Here is a 23,003-nt window from a genome sequence, read left to right on the forward strand (position 1 = left end):
GGACATGCTACAACATGGATGAACATTCTGCTAAATGAAAGAAGCCAAACACAAAAGGCCACATACTGTATAATTCCACTTATATGAAATGTCTAGCAAATCCATAGAGACAGACAGTAGATTAGTGGTTTCTTGTGGGGGTGATAAAATGTTTTGGAATTAATGGTGATGGTTGCACAACCTTGTGAATATGCTGAAAACCAGTGAATTGCGCACTTTAAAATAATGAATTTTATAGTATATGAATTATATCTCAATTAAAAAGAAAAAGACATGACAATTAAATGCCACAGAAGGATTAGATTCTGGAACAATAAAGTGACATTAAAAGAAAAAAGCATATGAATTGGGAAAAAATATTTACAAGCCACTTATCCGACAAAGGGTTAATCTCCATAATATACAAAGAACTCACACTGATTAACAACAAAAAAACAAACAACCCGATCAAAAAATGGGCAGAGGACATGAACAGACATTTCTCAAAAGAAGATATGAATATGGTCAATAGACACATGAAAAGATGTTCATCATCGCTAATCATCAGGGAAATGCAAATCAAAACTACACTAAGATATCACCTTACCCCCGTTAGATTGGCAAAAACATCCAAAACCAAGAGCGACAAATGTTGGAGAGGTTGTGGAGAAAAAGGAACCCTCATACACTGTTGGTGGGAATGCAAACTGGTACAGCCACTATGGAAAACAGTATGGAGATTTCTCAAAAAGCTAAAAATAGAAATACCCTATGACCCAGCCATCCCATTACTGGGTATCTATCCTAAGAACCTGAAATCAGAAATCTCAAGAGTCCCTTGCACCCCTATGTTCATTGCAGCATTATTTACAATAGCCAAGACGTGGAACCAACCTACATGCCCAGAAACTGATGATTGGATAAAGAAGATGTGGTATATATACACAATGGAATACTACTCAGCCATAAAAAAGGACAAAATTGGCCCATTCACAGCAACGTGGATGGACCTCGAGGGTATTATGTTAAGCGAAATAAGCCAGTCGGAGAAAGACGAACTCTATATGACTCCACTCATAGGTGGAAGTTAGTATATTGATAAGGAGATCTGATCGGTGGTTACCAGGGAAAAGGGGGGGTGGGGGGAGGGCACAAAGGGGGAAGTGGTGTACCCACAACATGACTAACAAAAATGTACAACTGAAATCTCACAAGGTTGTAATCTATCATAACATTAATAAAAAAAAGAAAGAAAAAAAGAAAAAAAAAGAAAAAAGAAAAAAGCATATGGTTCTGAGAAAAAAATTAAGAAAATCTATAACAATACCATTTATATAACTCAAAAATACATGCCAACACATACAAAAATATGTATTTTAAAAACAAAATGAGGCACATACAACACATTGGAATGGTTGCCAGTAGAAGTAGGGAGAGAAATAAGAGTGGAAAATGGAGACAAATGGCAACAAATGGATAAATAAATGGAACACAAAACAAATAAAAAATTACAGCCACACTACCAGAACCATTCTAACATAGTCCTTGGTAGCCTTTGAAAACTTGTATTCACTCTTAAAAATGAAGTAAACAAGACCTGACACATAATTAGAAATCAACTTTGAAAAATAATACAATTTAAAGACTTGTTTAAGCAAGGACAACCAGGCATCATCAATTTATGTTCTATACTTGAGAAGAAGACGCCACGGTGGTGGGAGAGGCGGTCGTGTAGTGGGGAATGCCATGGGACAGAGATGAATGTTTGCGAGCTTTATACCAGACATGATACTTGGCTTGGGAACTTGGTTAGCCATTTCCTTGGGAAAATAAGCACAAATACTAAATAGTATCTAGCAAAAGGGGAAAAAAAGGATGAAGGGAACATGTTTTTCTTTACCTATTAATAGTGAATGGCTTATGGAGAGTAGGTGAGCAGGATTAGATGGGAAGTAATACAGCTTTGAGGTATTGATCTGAACGTGTGATTTCTGAAAATAGCTCTAGAGAGCTATAAATATTCATTTGACTCTTTAGTGCAATGGATAGATTTTATACTGAATAAAATGAAAAACCTGGAAGACTTACAAACTCCATGAATGGGATTTTTATAGACAGATGAGATGCTATTTTTTCCCCGAGAAAAAGAAGAAATTCTGAATGTTTCCATAGTTTAATAAAACAGAGTACACTAAAACAAGGTGTAATCACTGAAATGTGATTTTACATGTTAAATGTGATTGTATCTTAAGAGGCTGTGCCTACAGATGAAATACACTTTAATGTGTGTATCTGCTACCCTTCCACCTTCTGTTTTTCTTAAACACTGACTGCCATGATATAGGAATGAGTACGTCTGGAAGTATTTGGGCCAGAACATCAAAGTTAACTTTTATTCTAAGAAAAACAACTGAGCAATTTTGGACAACCTCTCAGAGAAAACACCATCAACAATAAAGGGTAATTTTGGGGAAAAAAATTATACTAAGAGAAAGAAGAGGTGTTTCTACTACTGAACTATCTCTAGGCTAATCACATGGTTCTTGGGTCAATCAGCAAGAAGACGCGTACAGATACTGAGTGAGCATTTAGAAAATTTTATAATGATCTGACAATTTTATGTCTTTTTAAAAATTTTTTGTTTAATTTTTGTTGTATTTCACAAAAATGCTAGTTTGCGATGGATTGGAAAAAAGCCACCAGTCCCTTTCTATAGATGGTGTGAGAGACACTGATCCATACTACTGCTAGTTCCACTACTTCTAGCAGCTTCTCTCACTACTGCACACCAAGCATGGCGAGAGAAGTGCACTACATACGTCCTTCTCAGAACAACCCTAAAGTGTTATTTCCTGTGGCACTGAGGCCTGCTTTTGGGGTTCACAGAACAAAGAGAAGGCCAAAAAGCAGGGTATAGAGATCATGGTAAAGAAACCGAGATAAAGAAACCTGGCCAAAATCACATTAAGTAACAATAATGCTTCAAAATTTTTATGGAGCACTTACATGTGCCTACATTGTTTTAGACCCTTGGGATTTAGCACTGAACATGACAAAATCTCTAACTTCATGACTTTACATTCTAGTGGGAGAGATGACAATAGACAAATAAACTAAAGTTCAATGATCTCGGGTAGAGCTAAGAGCACTGAAGAAAAGTAAAGCAGGGTGAGGGACGGAGAACAGGGGCAGGCGGGAGTGTTACTTCAGACACTGTGGTTAGAAGGCATAGCAGGAAAGGGCGCAGATTCTGGAGCCAGACTGCCTGATTCAAACACTGTTTCTGTCACTAGTTTTATGACCATGGGCAAGTTATCTAACTGCTCTGTGACTCAGTTTCCTTCTCTACAGGACAGGAAAATAATAGTGCCTGCTTAGGATTAGCGTGAGTATTAAATGAGTTAACAGACATAAAGTATTTAGGACAACATCTGCCACATAGTAAGTGCTTACTAAATATTATGATCATTTCCTTAGCAGTGACATTTAAGCAGAGACCTGAACGAGGCAGCCAGCCATGCAGGGATGTGGTAGAATAATGATGAGCACCTTAGGGTATTTATGCAAGTTATGTACTTTTTCACCTTTAATTTCCACAATGACCCTGAAATAGATATTATTATTCCCATTCTGTAGATAAAAAACTGAAGGGTAAAATGTTAAGTGGCTTGTTTAAGGTCATACAACTGGCTAACAGGTGTCAGTGATCCCTGTCTGTCAGAAGCTGTACATCTTCTGTTGGGTTCATCCCGCCTCTGCCAGGCATCGGCACAGAACTCAAAGTCTCCTGACTGACTTTGTTTACTCATTCAGTCATTCATCCATTCATCCATTCCTTCATTCAAAAAATATTTACTGAGGACCTGCTAACTATCATAGTCAATTGATGATGTTTTCTTTGTCTTCAAAGAGCAGACCATTGTAACAGGGAGACGGTTATTTAAGAATAGACTCAATGAATCGCAGAGATAAGGAGTGCTGTGGGATTTAGCGGGAGGAAGCCCATGTGCACAGAGGCCAATGACGCCTAGCCCAAGAGAGGGTTTGGAAAGAACATCGGGAGGTAAATTTAAAAGGCAGGCTGGGAGCAAAATCATAAAACACTTTCTGTGCAGAAAGTGGGGGAAAACTGGGGGTTCCACTGAGGAGGATTTTAGAAGGAAGAACCAGCAGAGCCTGGGCAGCGTGTGGGACAGACTAGACAAGGGAAAAGAGCAGAGGCAGGGGCGCCACAGGTCCTAGAACTAGAAAGGGTCTCAGAGAGCAGCCACTGTGAACTCGTGTCCACGTAGAAATAACTCCTATGGGATCTCAGACAGAAAGGACATTTACGTAATACCTTAGAGAAAAATGTGTAAGAAGGGTGCAGTAGGAAGAGAAAAGAAAAGACATATCAAGAATACTGAAAACTGACTAGATTAGAGAATCATGCGGGGAAATGGGACATGAATACACATTATAATACAAGGAATTTTAACATGAAAGACTGACCCTTCATAATTCTGCTGTTTTTGGTTTCTCCTCATTAGTTTTGCAAAATCAGGAAAAATGCGAAGAGCATTATGTAATGGTTACCTTGTAATTCATAAACAAAGAACATGAACTGGTGCTATTCAAAATGATTCCTAATTAGAAATTCTTAATGATCAAAAGGCAGCTTTAAAGCAAGGCAAGACACTAAGTGCGTTTTATGCCCTATTTACTGGCCATTCCTACACATTCTCTTGCCCCCACTTACAAAGCAGCCGCCCAGAACAAAGCCCCGCCCCAGGGACAGGCACACTGTGGCATGAGCCTGACAGGAAAGGCCTGATATCCACAGCGACTTTCTTTGAACTCTTTAGAGCATTTTCTCTCACTCAAGCAGAGACTTAATACATTATTTTAAGAAAATAAGATCTGAAAGGTATTACCAATCTCTTTCACTTCTGGGTGCTTGCTTCTATGGCACATCAATAAACGGCCACCATTCACTAGGTGGATTATTTTTCTTGAGCGACTGACAACTTTATAATAAACTGCCTTTTAAATTCATTAAATGGAAAAGGCAAAAAATGAGGCTCGTGGCTATATAAAGGTTCCATCCCTGCAGGGATGCTGGCAATGCTGGAGGAAGCCACTGCCGCCTGCAGGCTCTGTGCCTCTCTGACCGGCTTGGGGAAGGCAGGTCCACTGTGTCCTTACCTTCGTCAGCAATGACCGTGAGTGTGACCGTGATGCCGGCATCTTTGATCAGCTGAACAATGCTATCGTGGGACAGTTCAATAATGGACTGCCCGTTCACCGCAGAGATATGATCTCCAACTTTCAGTTTTCCACAGCGATCAGCTGGACTTCCTTCTATGACTCGGCCAATTTTATGAGGAATAACTATGGGAAAAAAATCCCCAGGTTTTTCAATTATTTAAGATACCTGTTAGTGTTGGATTTATCATCTTCATCATTATTTTCAAAATTCAACATAATAACATCAAAGAAAATTCTTTAAAAAAAGCAAAAGAAGCACCACATGTGATTGTCCTATCTAAATGTAACTATTTTCATATTTTCTTCCACTTTTTTGCCCATATGCATACTCTTTTATATAGTTGTAAGCATAGCATATAAACTTCTTTGCTGTTTTCCACTTACCATAAACCTTTTTCCAATTTTATAATGTCATCCTAATAATTCTGTTTCAAGGCCACTGACCTCACTGATAATTATGACAATATCTCACTGACCGGATGTTGCTTGTTTGTTGTTGGCCCATTCAGGCTGCATCATGTTTTTGGCTATTTTAGAAACTGCAGAAATGAAGCTATCTTTGGTTCTGTAGAAGGGGCATTTACTCCCACAAGGAACCTTGTAAATAAATGCAGTTCACACTCAAGCTTAGGACTCAGAAGTGACTGGTCAGAAATCCAGGTTCAGTGAAACGACTGACCCTTAAAATGAATCATACTTGGTTCTATAGCAAAATTAATTCCTTTTACTTATGCCTTTTGATCTTTTTAAAATTAGAAAAGCTGAGTGGAATTGGAACATTAAATGTTTAATGTTAAAATTATTTGGTTCATGGATAAAATGCTACCCTGGACGCACAAAGCGGAGTCAAAGCCATTTGCAAAGCCACTCCGCACAGTTCTATTACAACTCTCGCTTGTGATGCTGAAGGCTGTAATAGGCTAACGATTAAGACCCTTCGCTGTTATTAAGGCTTAAAATGAGTTTTCAGGCATTCAGGAAATCTTCTCAAAATATCTTTCACCATTTAATAAGGGGCATTCTATTAAGAAACAAATGTTCCTTCCACGTTTTCTGAGAATTTCCTTACTTAGGTCAGTAAAGTTATCAGGCACTTGGGCTCCTGCTGACTACTGATTGTTATGAATAGGGATAATTAATATTTTAAAGTGGCACTGTGATTATGTTTAATTTCCATTGTCAAATGGGCTCCTTACTAGTATTTCTGAGTCATATCTAGGTGTATGTTAGGGACATTTTAATAAACCTTCATTTGGACTGGAAGTTATTCTTGGCTGTGATTTATGTCCCCACAGACGGTGCCATTCCTTGGCTCTTCTGGGTTTATACAGTGAGAAATTTTATCTTAAAGCAGAGGAAGTCAGTGCTGGAAGCAAGTGCCTTTTAGCTCTGAATTATATCAAGTACTTATTATACCATTTTTCTTACAAACAAAGTGATCAGAAAAGCACCAGAGTAGTGTAGGCTGTGTCCTGTGCCAGGCAGACGGAGCTGATCACTGAGAGACAAGAGGTGGACATCACAAATATAAGGTAAATCACACAGGGGCCCTGTGGCGGCCGTCCAATCACACCCTAGTTCCTCTCCTCTTAGAGAAGATTTACTTGTCTACAGTGTTCACTCTAGCTCCCCTGAGAAGAACATCGTTCCCCTCCCCGCACACTGAAAGGGGTTTGTTCAGACTTGGGAAAGTACCAAACTGAATTAACCTCTGAAGTCTCAGTCGTTCCTTTCTCATCATGTGAACAATGTGGCCAAAAGGAATTGGCAAATCTTGGTACAGAACTTCCCGAAGGGTTAATTATCTGGGTGACGGAAGGCAAAAGCGTCTTGGCATTTATAGTAGTACCACCAAAACAGTTAAAAATGACAAGTAGAGCGGTAGAAAGATACCTTGTGAACATTCTCTGAAGGGACTGGGAAGTTCTCAAGGTAACCCCCTAGAGTGCACACAGCTGAGGAAACGACTGAAGTCCTGCCTTGTTGTTGTTGCATACAAAGTCCATAGGCATTGGCCATAAATTTATCGGTCTGCATTCATCTTTGGCCTAAATCTGTCCCTCAGACTGGCCTGTCCAGCTGCTGAGATCACTTTAGTGCTCTTAAAACATTTCTTTTCAGGAAAAGAAAGAACAGTAACTGGAAATGTCCCCTTCTCAAAGAAATCCTTTGCAACCCAAACTGACAAGTACAAAGAAAGAGAAACACTAAAACGTCTGAAGTACTGGAAAAGCAAAAGCTAGCCAAGTCCTTTTGATCTTAAATAGAAGTCCAAGTATTCCATTCATTTAGCACTTATATACACTGGGTCCAGCACGGTAAGGATGCTGGGCCAGCATCCCTGATCCTGGAAAAAGTCAACAGCAGAGAATCTCAGAATTTCATAACTGGTATTAGAGATGCTACTGGGAACTCTTCTTGTGACAAATGTCACCAGAAAACGCATTTAATCAGAAGGAAAAAGTAATCTATACTGAGCAGAATACCAATCTATATAACAAGACAAGGTCCATAAAGAATGATCGGTTCTCACAAACAGGTTTCCTGCCTTTTCTCTGTTACGCAGTTTGCGGCAATTGCTCAGTCTCTGAGTGAAAGCTCGTCAGCCAAGCTCACCCCACGACCCTTCTTCTATCTCTAGGAGATGAATGGAGTTCCGAGAAGAACGCCTGCAGGGCTCGCCATTTTGTGAGATGATTAACTAGCATTTCAGTGAAATTATCAATTCTGGTTTCACACCATGACTGAAAATCTCAAGTACTTTATATAAAATTCATTGACAACCTAAGCCTAATTTGCCATTCAGGCTGCTAATTAATGAGCTGCAAACACTCATTTCCTGCCAAACATTAGCGGGTGCCTCAATCTTACATTTTAATTGGGCTTTCTTTCCCATCTCATTACTCAAGTATTGATAAACTTTTAAAAGTTTCTTTAAAAAAAAAGATCAAGAGACAGTGACAAACAATTTTATAAATAACAATGATGATAACAGCAGCAGAAGCTACAACAAGCAACAACAACTAACATTTATTGAAGGTCCAGGCTGAGGGCTTCACATGCATTATCTCTAATCCTTAAAACTCATATGAGACAGGAAGTGTTATCATCATCCTCATTTTACAGAGGAAACTGCGGTTCTTGGAGGGTAAGTAATTTGCCCAAGATGAGACAGAGACTAAAAGACATAAGCAGGGCTTGAATCCAGGTTTGTCTGATTACAAAGCCCAACATTTAATGACACTATCTTATACAGAGATCTACCATCTATGGTACACAAAACCATCAAAATAGTAAGAAATAATTTAAATAAATAAGCATAAAAATATTTTAAAATTTAGTGTAAACAAATATGCAAATAAAAAGAATATATTTAATGTATATTAAAATGTAGCGATACAAATTTTAAATATAAACAAATAAATATAAAAATAATGTTAAATGTATTTAAGTAATGCAACTTATTTTACTGAAGTCCTCTATATCACTTATATCACTTAGTTTTATGGTGAACACTAGATTTTCCCCTAATTTGTGTAGTGCTAGAAAAGGAATATCTTCTATATAAAAAGTGGTTAGCATCTATCACACTGAGTAATCATCTTTCACTATTTTTGTTAATCTGAATGCCTAGATTATTATATAGTATTAGAATGAGAATATGATTATCTAAAACAGTTATTTGTTTTTGGAAATAATGATTTCCAATGATACAACATAAAATCCACCTAAAATCTGCTTTCTTTCATTTTTCTGACACAGGCCACATAATCATCCTCACAGCATCAGTGACAGTTCCAGTTCTCAATGTTACCATAGCAACTGCTTTTGGAAAATGGAAACTAGTATCAGTGAGCAGTGACCTGACACTATAGTAATAACTCACCCATGTCAGAGAATCTTCTTCCTTTACACACTTGCATTAATTTTAGAAGGTTTTTGCAAATTGGTTTGGCTCACAACAATTTTCTGAAAGTGTTCTCTCTTTTGACTAAGGTCTTAGTGATGATCTAGTCTAAGAGGATCTCACTACCCATGATATAATCAAATCCACCAGCAAAGGCAAGAGCACACTTTCATGTGGTCAAAGATTTTTATCATTTTGACTTGGGAAAATGAAGTTACCAGACAAGCATGATACATAAAAATCAATTTGCTAGTTCTGATCTTATATTCATTTGGATTTCATAATTATATTTAAAGATGATTATTTCTTAGAAACATCAAGACAAGACAAATATTTAATTTGCTGAATCATAACAGCCCTGAACATACTAGACATAACTCCTCCCTTACGGAGGGAATTAACACATACATTCATCTTTCCGAGATGAGAAAATTCTGTTGACTGGGTGCAGGATATTTAGATTAATTTTTAAAAGTTCTAACAAAATTTTTACCTTTCACTGAAGCATATATGAAAGGTAAGAATGCTTCTTATCATTCAAGGTCACTTGATAGCTGGAATATGGCAATTATCATTAAATAATAGGAAAGGACTATTTAAGACATATTTGGGTCAAGACTTTTCTATTAATCTGTTTTGCTTCTTCTCAACTGCTTCCAGCATTTAATTCATTTCTCCAAATTAAAAGAAAAAAACCTATGCCCCCATATTTTAAAAAATTCAGCATTGTCTTCACTACGTCTATTAGGCCACGTCCCTGATATATTGCCACAATATAATCTTGACACAAACTGAGCTAACTAAGACTGAGATGATAGATAAACCTGAAGCCTGGAAGTTTGGGTTCAGATTACCTAAGTTTGACAATAAAGAAAATCTTCATCATTCTTAAAAAGATAAGTCTTTAAGGCAATTTATACATAATTCCTAAATAGTTTCATAAACCCCAGGGAGAGACTCAGAAAACTGAAATTGCAGGGAGGGACAATGGGATACAGTAGCCCTTACCTCCTGGAGGTGGTTTGCTTTTGGAGGTGAGGATGACAAAGCCAAATCCTTCATTTTCTTTTCGTTGCAAGACAACATCATAGGCCTCCTGGGGAGCAGGCCTGGCGGGGATCTCTGCTCGGTTCAGGCGGGGAGATCCATTCTGTGTTGAAATGAAGGCTTGAGAGCTGTCATCCTCAAGTTGTTTCTCTATAATAAACATCAATTTTGATATTTCTGGAACATCATAATTTTTGATAACTGACATATTTTTGTGCTAAGCCTCTCACCAGAAAATTTAGTTTCTAATAACAAAGAATAGAAAAGCAGCGCCCCCCACACACGCTCCAGACATAATCTGAGTGCAGATAGAGGCAGCATCAGTCTGTCTGACTTCTTAGACACTCTCAAAGTATATAACTGGAAAATACACAATGTTATCTTACTTTAAAGGAAGTTTTTGAAAGCTTCTGTGAAATTTGATAGTAAAAAAATTCTTCTTGAAATCGTTTTAATTCCAGCAAAGTTTTTAACCTTGACTAGTAACTTTAACAAAAGTAGATAATAAGAAATGACACAGTAAACTTCCTTTTAAAATCAACTTTAAATATAATTTAATGCAGTGACTGACATCTGTGACGTCTGGGAGGTCACTGCATCCGGACAGGCTGCTGCCCATTATAGGTTGAGAACAGTTTGCCATCTACACAGGATGTGTCCTATACAATGTGTTTACAACTTCAGTCTCCTGAGTGATGACAGCAGATGAGTTAACCATTAGCCGAAGTCCCCGCCCCAGTATATAACAAGTTGTCCACATGAATAGCAAACTCTCCTAGGCATAGACTGGGTCATATGGCATTCCCAGAAACGGGGCAGTTAACCTACACCTTTTTCTCCTATTCAAGGATAACATTAGAACTTGAGGAAAAATGACACAGTCATAATTGATTTTTTTAAAAAGGCAAATTTTGTGCTATAATTTGATACAAACCATCATTAACAACCACAACATACTGCCATCAAGAAATATGCATATATAAGGTAACTTTATATAAAGTACATATATAAGGCGCAAAATCCATATGATTCTGAGACTATGTTTTAGAATCTCAAAAAGTGCCACCAACATCCAATCACTAATGAAAAATAAAGGATCTCTGTTGGTATCATGCACGGTTAGAATGAAATGGCTAAATGCCTCCAAAATATCAAACTACTAGGAAACTTCTTCATGATCTTTTCCGGGACACAGCCAACCTCTAAGTTGTATAAGATCACATTTTTTACTGTATGTGGTTATGTTCTGACTCCAGCACAACCAAACAGAGGCATTAAAATGGTATGCATCTTTAAATGCCTGCTGTTTACAAAGAGAGGCAGGCTACTTTGGATGCTCCAATCAAAAACTCAGTGCCTCCTTTCAAGAGTAATACAAATATTCCTCAAGTCAACAACATTTACTGATGTCCATGCAGTGCCAGGCAGGCACTCTTCTAAATGCTGGGGATGTAGTGGATAATGAAATGGATAAATACCCCAACTTTCATGAGGCTCAGATTCTTGTGCTATAGGGTTGTTTTTTAAAATTTTAAAGTGGCAATAATTCACTTCTAAAAATTCCTATTTAATATTCCCAAAGCTATGATGAGAAAAATGTAAGAGAGAATCATATCCTAGTGTAATGGTTTAGACCCCGGGCTCTGTAATTAAACTGCCTATTTTAATCCTGGCTCTACTACTTACCAGCAGTGTGTCTCAATCTTTCTGTGAGTAATTGTAAAACTAGGTAATGACAATATTTACATCATGGTTTTGTAAAGATTAAGTAAAAGAATACATATGTCCGGGACATAGTAAGCACTCAATAAACACTAAATCATACTAAAACTTCTCAAGTAGAAACATTCTGTCCTCTTTGAATATTTGGGATTCCATCATGATCCAAAAATCTTTTGAAATTCAGCTAATGGAATATCTTGGTATGACTAAATGTGTATTTGTTTTTAAGAAAATAGATTTAACCTGATACTCCCATCTACAACACCACAGTGGGAAAATGTATCAATATATTAATATAATCTTAATATAGAGGCCCAAAACTTATTTCTCTTTTTTTGATAGTAGTATTATTTCTGGATCCTTTTGACCTTACATGGCCTTCCACACTGAGGCCATGGATCACACCAAATGGGTTATCTCATACACTATTAAACATAATAAACTAACCTGCAAAACCACATAGAAAATGGACTAAGTCTCTTTGTTTCTTCTTTAACTTATCAGAGGAGGAAGAGGTTCACATACCCCCATAGAAGATCCTTCTTCTGACGGTTAATAGCACGTGGCCATTTCGAGCAGCAGTGGTCATCAGGTCTAAGACTTGTTTGTGCGATTTCCCTTTAACAGGAATCCCATCAATGCACATCAGTTCATCAGCAGCCCGGAGCCGACCATCCTTCTCAGCTGCACCCAGAGGAATGATGGCCCCAATATATATCTGACAAGGCAACAAAGTGGAGGCTGGTCTACACAGTCTACTGAGACCTAGGGAGATCCTTAACTACTAAGTTAAGGACTTCCCGACCCAGTACCGTACAAACCAACAGATTTTTGCAGTTTAACCACGAAAACAGTCATATTTTAGAAAGGTGATATCTTAGAAAGTGGCCATTTTCCAAAATGGCACTTCCAGTGACCGCACTATGTAATCCCTTCTAGATTCTCTGGGGCGAGTACAAAGAAGACAGATAACACAAAGTTGTCCAGAAACTTAAAAGTACCAACATCACTTCCATCACTACAGCAAAACAAACACATTAAACTCAGAAGATGCAATTCTGTGGAGTGGCTACTAAAAGTAAAAAAGTCTACTGGATGCCATCAGGAAAGATTCTCTACACATTGTTCACAGCAACTGGGATAATTCTTGTGATACTCCCATCACACACGGCTATCAGTGCAAGCTCAGTAAATACAATAGAGAAACATTTCTTGTTCCTAAATCTCAAAGCAGTAAATATCTTAGGGGAACAGAGTGGCCTGAGCCTCACTTGGATCTATGGGGATCTAGTTCATTCTGCTTGCCAGCAAGGAGAATCCCGTAATGAGGTAATCCTGAATGTTCGGGCTAGTTTCAGAGTTGCTAAAACCTGCCACTAAGGGAAAAGAAAGGTTTCTTCCAAGTTGTTTGAGAAAAAGTCTTAAAATGTCTAAGTGAAACACTATGAGTATCAATAAAACAGGAAGCAGTAAAACAAAACTATATCTACCACCAAGAACAACCAAGCATCTGTTATTTGTCCCATAGAGGGCGACCTGCCTTATGCTTTACTTGTCTCTGATGAGTGTTTTACCTGCGACCAATATGATGAATTAGAACATAGTAATACTATATAAGTCAAGTGTTCTATTCAGAAATAGAAGGAAGCCTGTCACTTTAAAAGATTATTGTTATTCACCTAACTTCCAAACATGATAATAATGTAGTCTTTCTTGATATCATACAAAAAAAATTTAAAAATTCTTTGTCATTCAAACTAAGGGCAAAACTTCAAAATAAAACCCACTACATTTATTCCTTAAACTCACTTTATGTGAGAATTGTGTATAAATAAAATTCTAGATTTTAAATGCTTTCCAAACATAACCCTTATGCTTTCTGGACAGAAATATTAATTATTTTATATTCTTCTAGTTTCACAGGTAACAGATGAAATGGCATGCAAAGTACTGAGCATGAAAACGTCAAACCATTTATAAGATTGGGTGACATAATACACGCAGGCTCATGTCAGAAGATAGAGTGACTGTGGTAAATTGGACTTTGGGTTTCTTAGAGAAGAAAAATGTCTTAAAATCTGTTTAACGAAGGCAAAGGGAAATAAAATTTAAAATAAGCTTTGAGTACACAGAGAAATAAATTAACTAATTACTGTCCAATTTACAGCTGATATATTCAGTTTTTACCTAACAGTTTTAGCCTCAGCTACACCAAGTTAACTGACAGACTATGACACTAAGAAGTTCTTCCTCATTTTAATGAAACTGTTAAAGACAACAAAATCTTAAAAAAATCAAACAAAACAAAAACACCAGATACAACACCAAATCATCCCTTAAAGTTTCAACAGAAGCAGCCAAATTCCAAAGGACTTAGACTCACAGGCTGGTCAGGCCCATCTCCTCCCAGCACTCGGAAGCCAAACCCTGACTCCTGTTTCCGAAGAAAAACATCCAAGTCTTTGGTGTTTGGTGCTAAGGAAAACCAGAAAATATAAAAAATAAAATAAATACTTTCATTTATTCTGAAAACATTAAAGTAAAACAAAGTTCAATATTTAGTAGAATAATGTTATAGAGTTCAATAAACTATAACCTCAGAACTTTTTGATACGTGAAAATTTACACAAGAACATGACACCACACATAAAAAATTCAACCATAAATCTTTGTTTTGAGCTCTAAACAAAACTTTGTATCAAGATATATTAGGACTTCCAGGCACTCAATATTACACTGCCAATAACTCCTAATGCTTTCAAATCAATATTATAATATTAAATTCAGAATTATCCAATTTAAGTTTGATATTTGGTACATACAAATTGTCTAAATTAACACTTGGGCAAATCCTAGGAAAAGGGAGCCCATAAAATAACTTAATTCTACTTCTAAGCTAATACATTTGTCTCAGAAAAACATTACATATGAACTGCTTACTTAGCCTAGTTTTGCAAAAGACAAAAAATAAAAGACAATAAATAAAAGCTAACGCCTACTATTAGCCCCATTTTCTTGGGGAAACTAAATAACTTGCCCAGCGTCACACAGCAAGTAAATGGCCAAGCTGAGATTTAAACCCAGCTTGATTTCCAGGGTCCAGGATCTTAACTCACCCCATCCTGCCCCCAAAGGTCAGGTCACAGTCATCAGAATATAATCAGAAAAATCTACTTCAGGACTAAAATTTTATCTCTGGGAAAATATTAATGTTATTTACAAGTAAGAAGTATTTGCTAGAAAAGGAAAAGGAGAAACATGCCACGGAACGATGAAGTATGTCCTATTAAAATCATAGAGCTACAGAGATAAAAAGACTCATGAGCCCAACTCATTAATGTTTTGGGTGAGGCCCAAAGGGACTGAACCATTTATACCAATACTCAGAATGTACCAGGCTATGAATGGGAAGTCTGAAGAAAGGGATTCTCCACAGTCACTCTAATTTAAATTATTTCTTTGTTGCGTTTACACCTGATTTTCATCTTTCTAAATATGGCCTAGGACTATCAAGCTAAAGACTTGCAATTGGTTAAATAAGTATGAAGGCAATTATATATAATACTTCCACCTGGGCACATCTTTTCCAAGGTCGATTTAGATCTAGTTCCCAAAGACAAATTAAAAAAAATTATTTCTACTTAATCTGCAATTTTACTCTGGAAAAGATGTACCCTCAGTACGAAAATGCATTTCTGCCTTAAGCACTCTCTCATCATCTCTCAGCCGGACTCCTCCAAGGAGTCCACTCTTTGGATTCCTCCTCGATTGCACACCCTTCCTCAGATTGCACACCCCTCTGATTACCATCCTCCATAATCCTGCCAGGAAAATCTTTCTGCAACACAAGTTCAGCAATATCATCGCTACAGTTAAAACCATTCCGTGGCTCTCTTTCTCACATGACCAACTCCAGCGTCCTCAGAATGGCATAAGCCGCCCTCCACTGCCCGCTCCCGCTCGCCCCTCTGGTGTCCCTTGCCAACCACACCCAGCCAAACTGAACTACTTGGAGAACGCAGGTCACGCAAGGTCAACGTGCAAATGTTATTTCTTCTTTCTTTCCTTTTTATCTGTCCCATAAACAGCTCTTTGTCTCTGAAGACTTGGTTAAAGCTTAACTTCCTATATGAAGCAGTATCTGACACTTCCTACTACCCACAGTGGTAAAACTGACCGTTTTCTACTTTGAATCCCAATTCATCCAGTTCATCCTTCTATTACTGCATCTGTTAGGCTTATTTGTACTTATTTGATTACATATTTGTATTTTCCGTTTAGGTTAATCATCTTTTTTTGGGTGCAAGGCCTATGTAACCTATTTATCTCTGTATTCCCATTACCTCCGCTGGGTGGTGTATAGATAGTAGGCACTTAACACCCAGTTTTGAAAAGAATGAATGAATGAATGTTGAATGTAAATGAAGAAGCCCAGAGTCATACTAAAATGGGAATGAAGGAATAACTTTTCCATATGGTTTTGAAAGATGGGAAAGTTTTAAAAATAATTCAAATTTATTTTGTTGCACACTCTCCTGAAATATTCCACAAGTACTTACGTTTATCTTCATACAAAGTCTTAGATTTCAGGTAGACCTCAGAAGGATCCAGTTTCGGGGATCCTGACCTGATAATGCTGGGTGGAAAAGGCATAGGCTGGGGAATGGGCTCATTTATGGCCTCCAAACTTCCTGAATTTTCCTTTTTATCTGTTTTCTGAAATGGAAAAGGGCCTTACTTAGCATTTTAAAAAACCAGATAGTTGATTAGTTCATAAAACTGTTGTCTGAACCAGGTATGTCAACTGATTGCGGTTGTGTAGGTGGCCGCATCAAAGCCACAGCATGTTTGCAGTCTTACAGGACTTCACCTTCACAGCTGTGTGTATTTGGTTAAAACACGTTTAACTTAAATTAGAAAAAGTTTATAATGATGTCAACTGAAGGGCCTTAATTAGTTCTATGTTTAAGCAATCTTGCCCTTTTCTTCACCACCGAGACACAAATTGACTTTAAGAAGAAAATAAATAGGGACAAGACACAATGCAGTACTTCTAAGTAACACCCGAGGAAGATGCTGAGAGAACACCTTCATAACATTCTTGACAAACCCCCTCCCCACTCACTGAATTTAATTTCCAGCAAAGATGCTGGAGGCAATATTCCTTCTAAGAGGATGGAATAGGAAGTGTTAACTCTAATTTAGGTTATAAAGATGACACTGTGAAAACCCTGCACAGCCAATTCAAATATATTAAGGAAAAATGCGCCATGCCAGGCAATCAGATAAGGGAAAAGAGAGAGCAGATTTTCATATTTTTCCCATTCAGACAGAACTTTCCCAAAAAATATCCAAGTAAAATGACTTCTTTAATAAAATTTTTAAAATGAAATGTAATAAATAGCCTAAGAAAATAAATAATTCTGTTTTGAGAACAGCTTGTTATCCTGAATTACTGTATAGAAGAGGGAGATTATTCTGTGATAAAATAATTAATGCTGACTAGAATGCAGGAGCAGCAGCTTGTCGGGGAGTAGGGAGGGGACTGTCACTACATAGTGTTGTACCAGAGGGGACCCTTCACAAACCCAGACCCAGTCAGATGTCAGGAAGACAAGAGCAGCCTCCTTGCCATTTCCCCACATCTCCTAGGATTCTGTCAGGGCAGGGAGAGGTCATTAGTTATAAGGCATTAGGGTCACCAGGCTGCACTGGCATCCATTGTGAAACAGATACAGTAGCCCAGAAGTTAAAAATGATCACTGGAAGAACCAGAAATGTCGAAAAATACAGTGCAATTTTTAACTGAATAGGCAAAAAGAACTTCTGTTTACACTGGACCTAAGTGGGACAGTCTATAAAAGTGTAGAGTGTTTCCTTCCTTTTGATCCATAAGATGGCTAACTTGCAGAAGATCCTCTTGGTGGGCTAGAACAAATGAATCCATCTTATATCTGATGGTCTTTCTTTTAATAACCTATGGTTTATGGTTGGAAGCCCATCTCTGAATTGTGAGATGACAGACCCCAAATCAAGAAACTAGAATTAAATTAGGATTTTATATCCATAGCCACATAATTGTACTATATAACTACTTATATAGTCTAAGTATAGTACTTATATAGTATAGTACTTATATAGCATAGTATAGTATAAGTATAGTACTTATATAGTATACAAGTACTTATATAGTGCAATTATGTACTTATATAGTCCTTAAATAGGCTACTCAATTATTCCAAAAAATGCCAAAGAACACTGTTTCCAGTCTGACAGCCTAACCACTGTGATAGCAAGCAAATTGAGCACAGAAGGCCACAATGACTCTAGAAAGTCCTGTTTGGTCCTAAATGTAAGAAGGTTATCTAAATGTGGGTATTCACAGTCCCGTGAAATTATGTGAAGCTGCCATGTCTTCTCTTTGGGCATCAGGGAGAGGATGTAACAGTTTACCATCTTCCCTTAACTTCAGCTACTTCTTATCTTGCTCCTCTGAAACACGAAGAAAGCAAAAGGACCCCTAAATAGGCACTTCAATGTGCCCACATTTTACTATGTAGAGAACAGCATTATTGGTAGTATGGGCCTCGAGTAATAGAAATACCTAACCAGGAAAGCAGCCTCCTCTCTGGGCGACTCTTTCTAACTCACAGGCTTCCCTAGAGTTTCTGATACGAGCCCAGGGCAGTGCGCCTCCTGCCTTCTCCCAGTCGGCAATCACCACCACAGAGGGCTGCTCTCACAGAGGGCAACACGGCATCACTCTCGCTGTGCTGGGAAGGAGCATTTGAGGACCACTGCATACTCACCATTTTGGCAGTTTTAGTTGGTGAAGGAGGACCTTAAAAAAAATGAGCCAAATTTTAAAAACAGAGGTAGCATTCCCAGATCACAAATATTGCTAACATTTATGATAAAACTAGCTTCAACTTTTAGTAGGCTAGTAAATTCTATATCCAACACCTCCTATGTGCCATGCTTTATACATATGTTATCTCATTTCATTTCTATGACAATCCTAAGGCATAATTGTTACTACTGTTTTATAGATAAGGTAAACTAAGATTCAAATAGATTAACATTACTTCCTTACACCATAGAACCAAAGGGTAGCAAGGCAGGAAACTATCACACCTCTCTGGCACCAAACCCTGGTCTCTTTCTCGTATTTGTCGGAACCCTGGATGATCTCCAGCACTCACAAAGAGATTTCCACCTGACCCGGAGCACATTCTACCACGTCACCCAGAGAAGAAACGAAAACAGTTCAAAGAAATAAGAATAATGAAAAATGCCCCAAGGAAGTTACACTGCTCATTTGCCTCAAAAATGAAAACTAAAAGCCAGAGAGTTAAGTGTGAAGGGCTAAATTTTATTTTTTAAAATACTAGCCACTCACAGGTATAAATTTAAGAAAGCCCATTAAAACACAACTTGGTGATTAGTCCTTGGAACTGGATTTACGTCTGGGAGCCGTTCAAGTCAGCTGATGACCTTGGAAAGTAAAAATTATACTTCTCTCACAAGAGTACTGTGGGGTTTAATTAACATTTATGAACAGATACTAAAGCTTAAGATGAAAGCTTTATGAGCACAAGTTATCAGGATTGCTCTCACAGAACAGATTCACACACCGTCCAACATCATTCTGCTTCTTCACAGAGACGCCAGCTCTTTCAAAGAATCTTTGGTACATTACAGAGGCCCAGAGGAAGTACCACTGGTTGAAAGGGTCAATTTCTATTATTGTCATCAACAGAGAAAATGAAATTAAGAGGATATATTTCATTTGAAGTAGCACAATGCTGTGACTCTCACTAATCATTAAAGCCATAAATCAGATTTTAAAAAGAATATAGAGGGAGAGAAACCCATAACAGACACAAATGAAACCACTAAAAACTGAAAAAACTGCCGCAAAAGATACTGCTTACGGAAGCGGTCAGACAGAACCTTCAGGAAAATGCACACTAACTACTACTTAAGTCTGCTAGGAAAGAGACATTCTGACCTGTAAGGAAGGACAATTAGCTGACAAAAATGCACGAGCAATGCAGATCTTTCCTTGTTGTACTTTTACTTACCTCCTCTTAAGATAAGCAATGGTACATCTGCACCTACTGGAAACTGCTTTAGCACCTCCACCACTTGGAGATGTGTTAAATTCTGCACATTCTGATGGTAAATTTCCTTAATTATATCCCCCTTCTGTAGGCCTTGACACCACTGACTATCCAATATCATTTTCACCTTCTGTCCAGTTGGGCTGTCAGCAATTGCAAACCCAAAGCCTTTAGGGCCCTTAATCAGAGGGATAGTCACTAGTTCAGGCTGGGAGCTGCCTGATGATGCCATGGATGCTCTCTGCTCACTCGGATCTGATAGTCCATTGAGACGATCACCAATCAAGGTGTGTCCTGATTTTCCATTCTGGTCCAGAACCATTGCTCCTGACTTAAAATCCTGAGTATTCATGCAAGTCTCTCCCTTGGTTAATGACTGTCCGTTAATGACAGGAGTAGCAGCAACAATGTCCACAACAGGATCTTCATTGTCATCAGGAAGAGGATAACCACGACACAAAGTGAGGTTTACATACTGATTGACAGGTACCAATTGAAACATCTGGACAACATCTGCATGAGTGTGACCAAGGACACAGTTGCCATTGATGTCTACAATAACATCACCTGGTAAAACAAAACCATATTAAAAATATTAAAAACACCAAATAAGTTAAGTTTTTGTTGGGTGCAGGCAAAAATACCTTAAATTTTGCATCTAAATATGAATTCTGCAAACCTCTTACTGTTCACTAACTGCTGAAAAAATAGATTTCAAACACAGATATGGCATTTTCCCTTTTGAGATTCCTCTCTAAAAAGAATATACAAATACATAAAATCATAATTATGATTGTGGCAGAGAGTTATGACCTCAAGCTCAAGTGAATTATTTAAAAAATAAGTGCAAATTCACATTATCATTGTTAGTATATCCTCTAAGTGGCCTAAGTGGCCATACAAAGCTAGGGACATTGTAGCAGGTATTCAGTAAACAGATGAGGAGCAAATACCTCCACAGGCTACTTGTACAAAAAGGCAATCTTTAAATACCACCTTATTTCTTGATTTTAAGAAGCCATTGATTACAATGTACTTAAAAATTCATTCTAGTTTGAAAAATGTAGGGCTGAAGATAAGAATAATGTCAAGTCATGAGTGTATTTTATTTTAGCATTCTTCTTTTTGTAGAGATTTTCAATTTATTGTAATTCAGATTTCAAAAGGAGAAACAAGCAACAAAAAATTCAACACAGGCTAGGAACATATTATTTAAGACATTGAAAAGTCAGCTAAATTAATCCTTGTAAAAGCTGATTTTACATTATGGCCACTTTGGGTGCAGAATCATTACCACTTGACATTCATCAGTTGTGTATTTTTTTTAATGCGTCTTAACTTTTTAAATCTGTCCTCTGATGTCTCATCCATTTGCTGCTTTTATTTGAATATGATTATTTAAAAGGTTATTGCCAAATAAAGGTGCTTTAATTTGTTCTGATTGCATGTAGGCTGTAAAAAATCAACATGAATGGTATTTAAAAACAAATGTTAGTCTGTAGAAACTTGTTTCATGATCTAAGAAGATACAAAATTAGACTAATTAGAAAGTTTTGACATTTCCTCCCCGGTTAAAGTTCCCAGAATTTTCATGGCAGTATTCTATTGCTATGCAAATTAGACAAGAGTTTTAGACGAATCTGAATCTATATTAGAAATCCTGACAGCATATACAACAGCTACAAAATGTGTTTCATGGACAAAATATTTAAAAAGCCGAAATTGAGAACTTTTGAAAATAAGTTGCTATCTGCCATCAAAAGTACTACGACAGTTGAATCGTCCAAATGAGGGACATATTTACATGGTACGTGAAATAACAGAGGATTAGAAAAGTCTAGCAAACAGTGCAAGAAGCAACCTCAGTGGAATATTAAAATCTTTCTGGAAAAAAGTGCTTAAACCTCCCCCATAATCAATAACGATTCTAGAACATCCTCTAACCCCTACAGCCAGAAACACTGTCAGCCATATAAAAATATCTAACAATTGCCAAGTAAAGACTTTGGGGAAACTATACAAAAGACAAAGTTATACAACACTATAAAAACGGTAATATTCATTTCTATAATTATTAACATAGCAGTTTAATTTTACTAACAACCAGTAAGACTAAAGAAGCAAAAACAAAAAACAACCTCGGGAAAAAGCTGTGAGATATAACAATTTGCTCAGTATCACTATAAACATCACAATGGATCATTTTTCAAAAAAGATTATAGGTAAAAGTTAGTTCCAAAAGTACCCTACATAATCAAAGAAAATCAAACAATCAGATATTTTCTGAGATGGTTAATAAATCTTCAGCTCAGTACAGCCAAAGAGTTATCTCAAAATTATACAAACTATTCAAACAATTCATAATTTTAACATATTTTCTCAAGTTTCCACTTATTTGTAAAAATGGCCTTTCCTCAAAACTAGTATGTATTTAATTTAGAGGATAAACTATGTTAATACAGGAATCTCCCTCTTCAGTCATATAATTTAGTTCTCTCTCTTTAAATATGTAAATTACATATAAAATATAGACATATATAGTTATCACATATGTAAATATATATGTACTATATATAAACTACATATATAATATATAGTTACTATATATGAATATATATTTCTTGTATATGTTAGAGATATATAATATATATACAAAACCTTTTCACTACAATTTTTGTTATAGTATTACTACTCTTCAAGTAATTCTGAAAAGTTTTTTACCTGGTGCAATTTTCCCATCCTGAGCTGCAGGACCATCCTTCAGCACATTTTTCACTTGCAGGAACTCATCAGGCCTGTCTCCACCAATAATGGTAAAACCAAATCCCATTGTGCTTTTTTTCAACGATGCTCGAAGAAGAACACCTTTAAGCTGGGATGGATCTCGAGTAAAGTGTGATTTTTCCACATCTGTGCCAAAATGAGAAATGGGTTTGAGAACAAAAATAATTAAATGAATACAGCCCTCAAAAACTATC

At 37.1% G+C, this 23,003-nt stretch overlaps 1 protein-coding gene across 9 annotated transcripts in view; it reads right to left on the minus strand.

Annotated features, from left to right (window-relative positions):
- Positions 1 to 23,003, minus strand: part of MAGI3 (membrane associated guanylate kinase, WW and PDZ domain containing 3) — a 220,992-nt gene that overhangs the window by 16,099 nt on the left and 181,890 nt on the right. For 7 of the 9 annotated variants that reach the window (XM_023642109.2, XM_070268467.1, XM_070268461.1 and 4 more), the window contains 8 exons: positions 22,747 to 22,935; positions 19,987 to 20,592; positions 18,712 to 18,743; positions 16,462 to 16,618; positions 14,286 to 14,377; positions 12,428 to 12,620; positions 10,142 to 10,330; positions 5,164 to 5,349 (listed from right to left, as the gene is read on the minus strand). In XM_023642109.2, coding sequence (XP_023497877.2) covers positions 5,164 to 5,349; positions 10,142 to 10,330; positions 12,428 to 12,620; positions 14,286 to 14,377; positions 16,462 to 16,618; positions 18,712 to 18,743; positions 19,987 to 20,592; positions 22,747 to 22,935 — 1,644 coding nt within the window. The remainder of the gene's footprint in view (positions 1 to 5,163; positions 5,350 to 10,141; positions 10,331 to 12,427; positions 12,621 to 14,285; positions 14,378 to 16,461; positions 16,619 to 18,711; positions 18,744 to 19,986; positions 20,593 to 22,746; positions 22,936 to 23,003) is intronic. The other 2 variants (XM_070268463.1, XM_070268462.1) reach the window with 1 other exon arrangement.

This window comes from Equus caballus, chromosome 5, assembly GCF_041296265.1.
Source record: "Equus caballus isolate H_3958 breed thoroughbred chromosome 5, TB-T2T, whole genome shotgun sequence".
In the NCBI taxonomy this organism is placed as follows: Eukaryota; Metazoa; Chordata; class Mammalia; order Perissodactyla; family Equidae; genus Equus; species Equus caballus.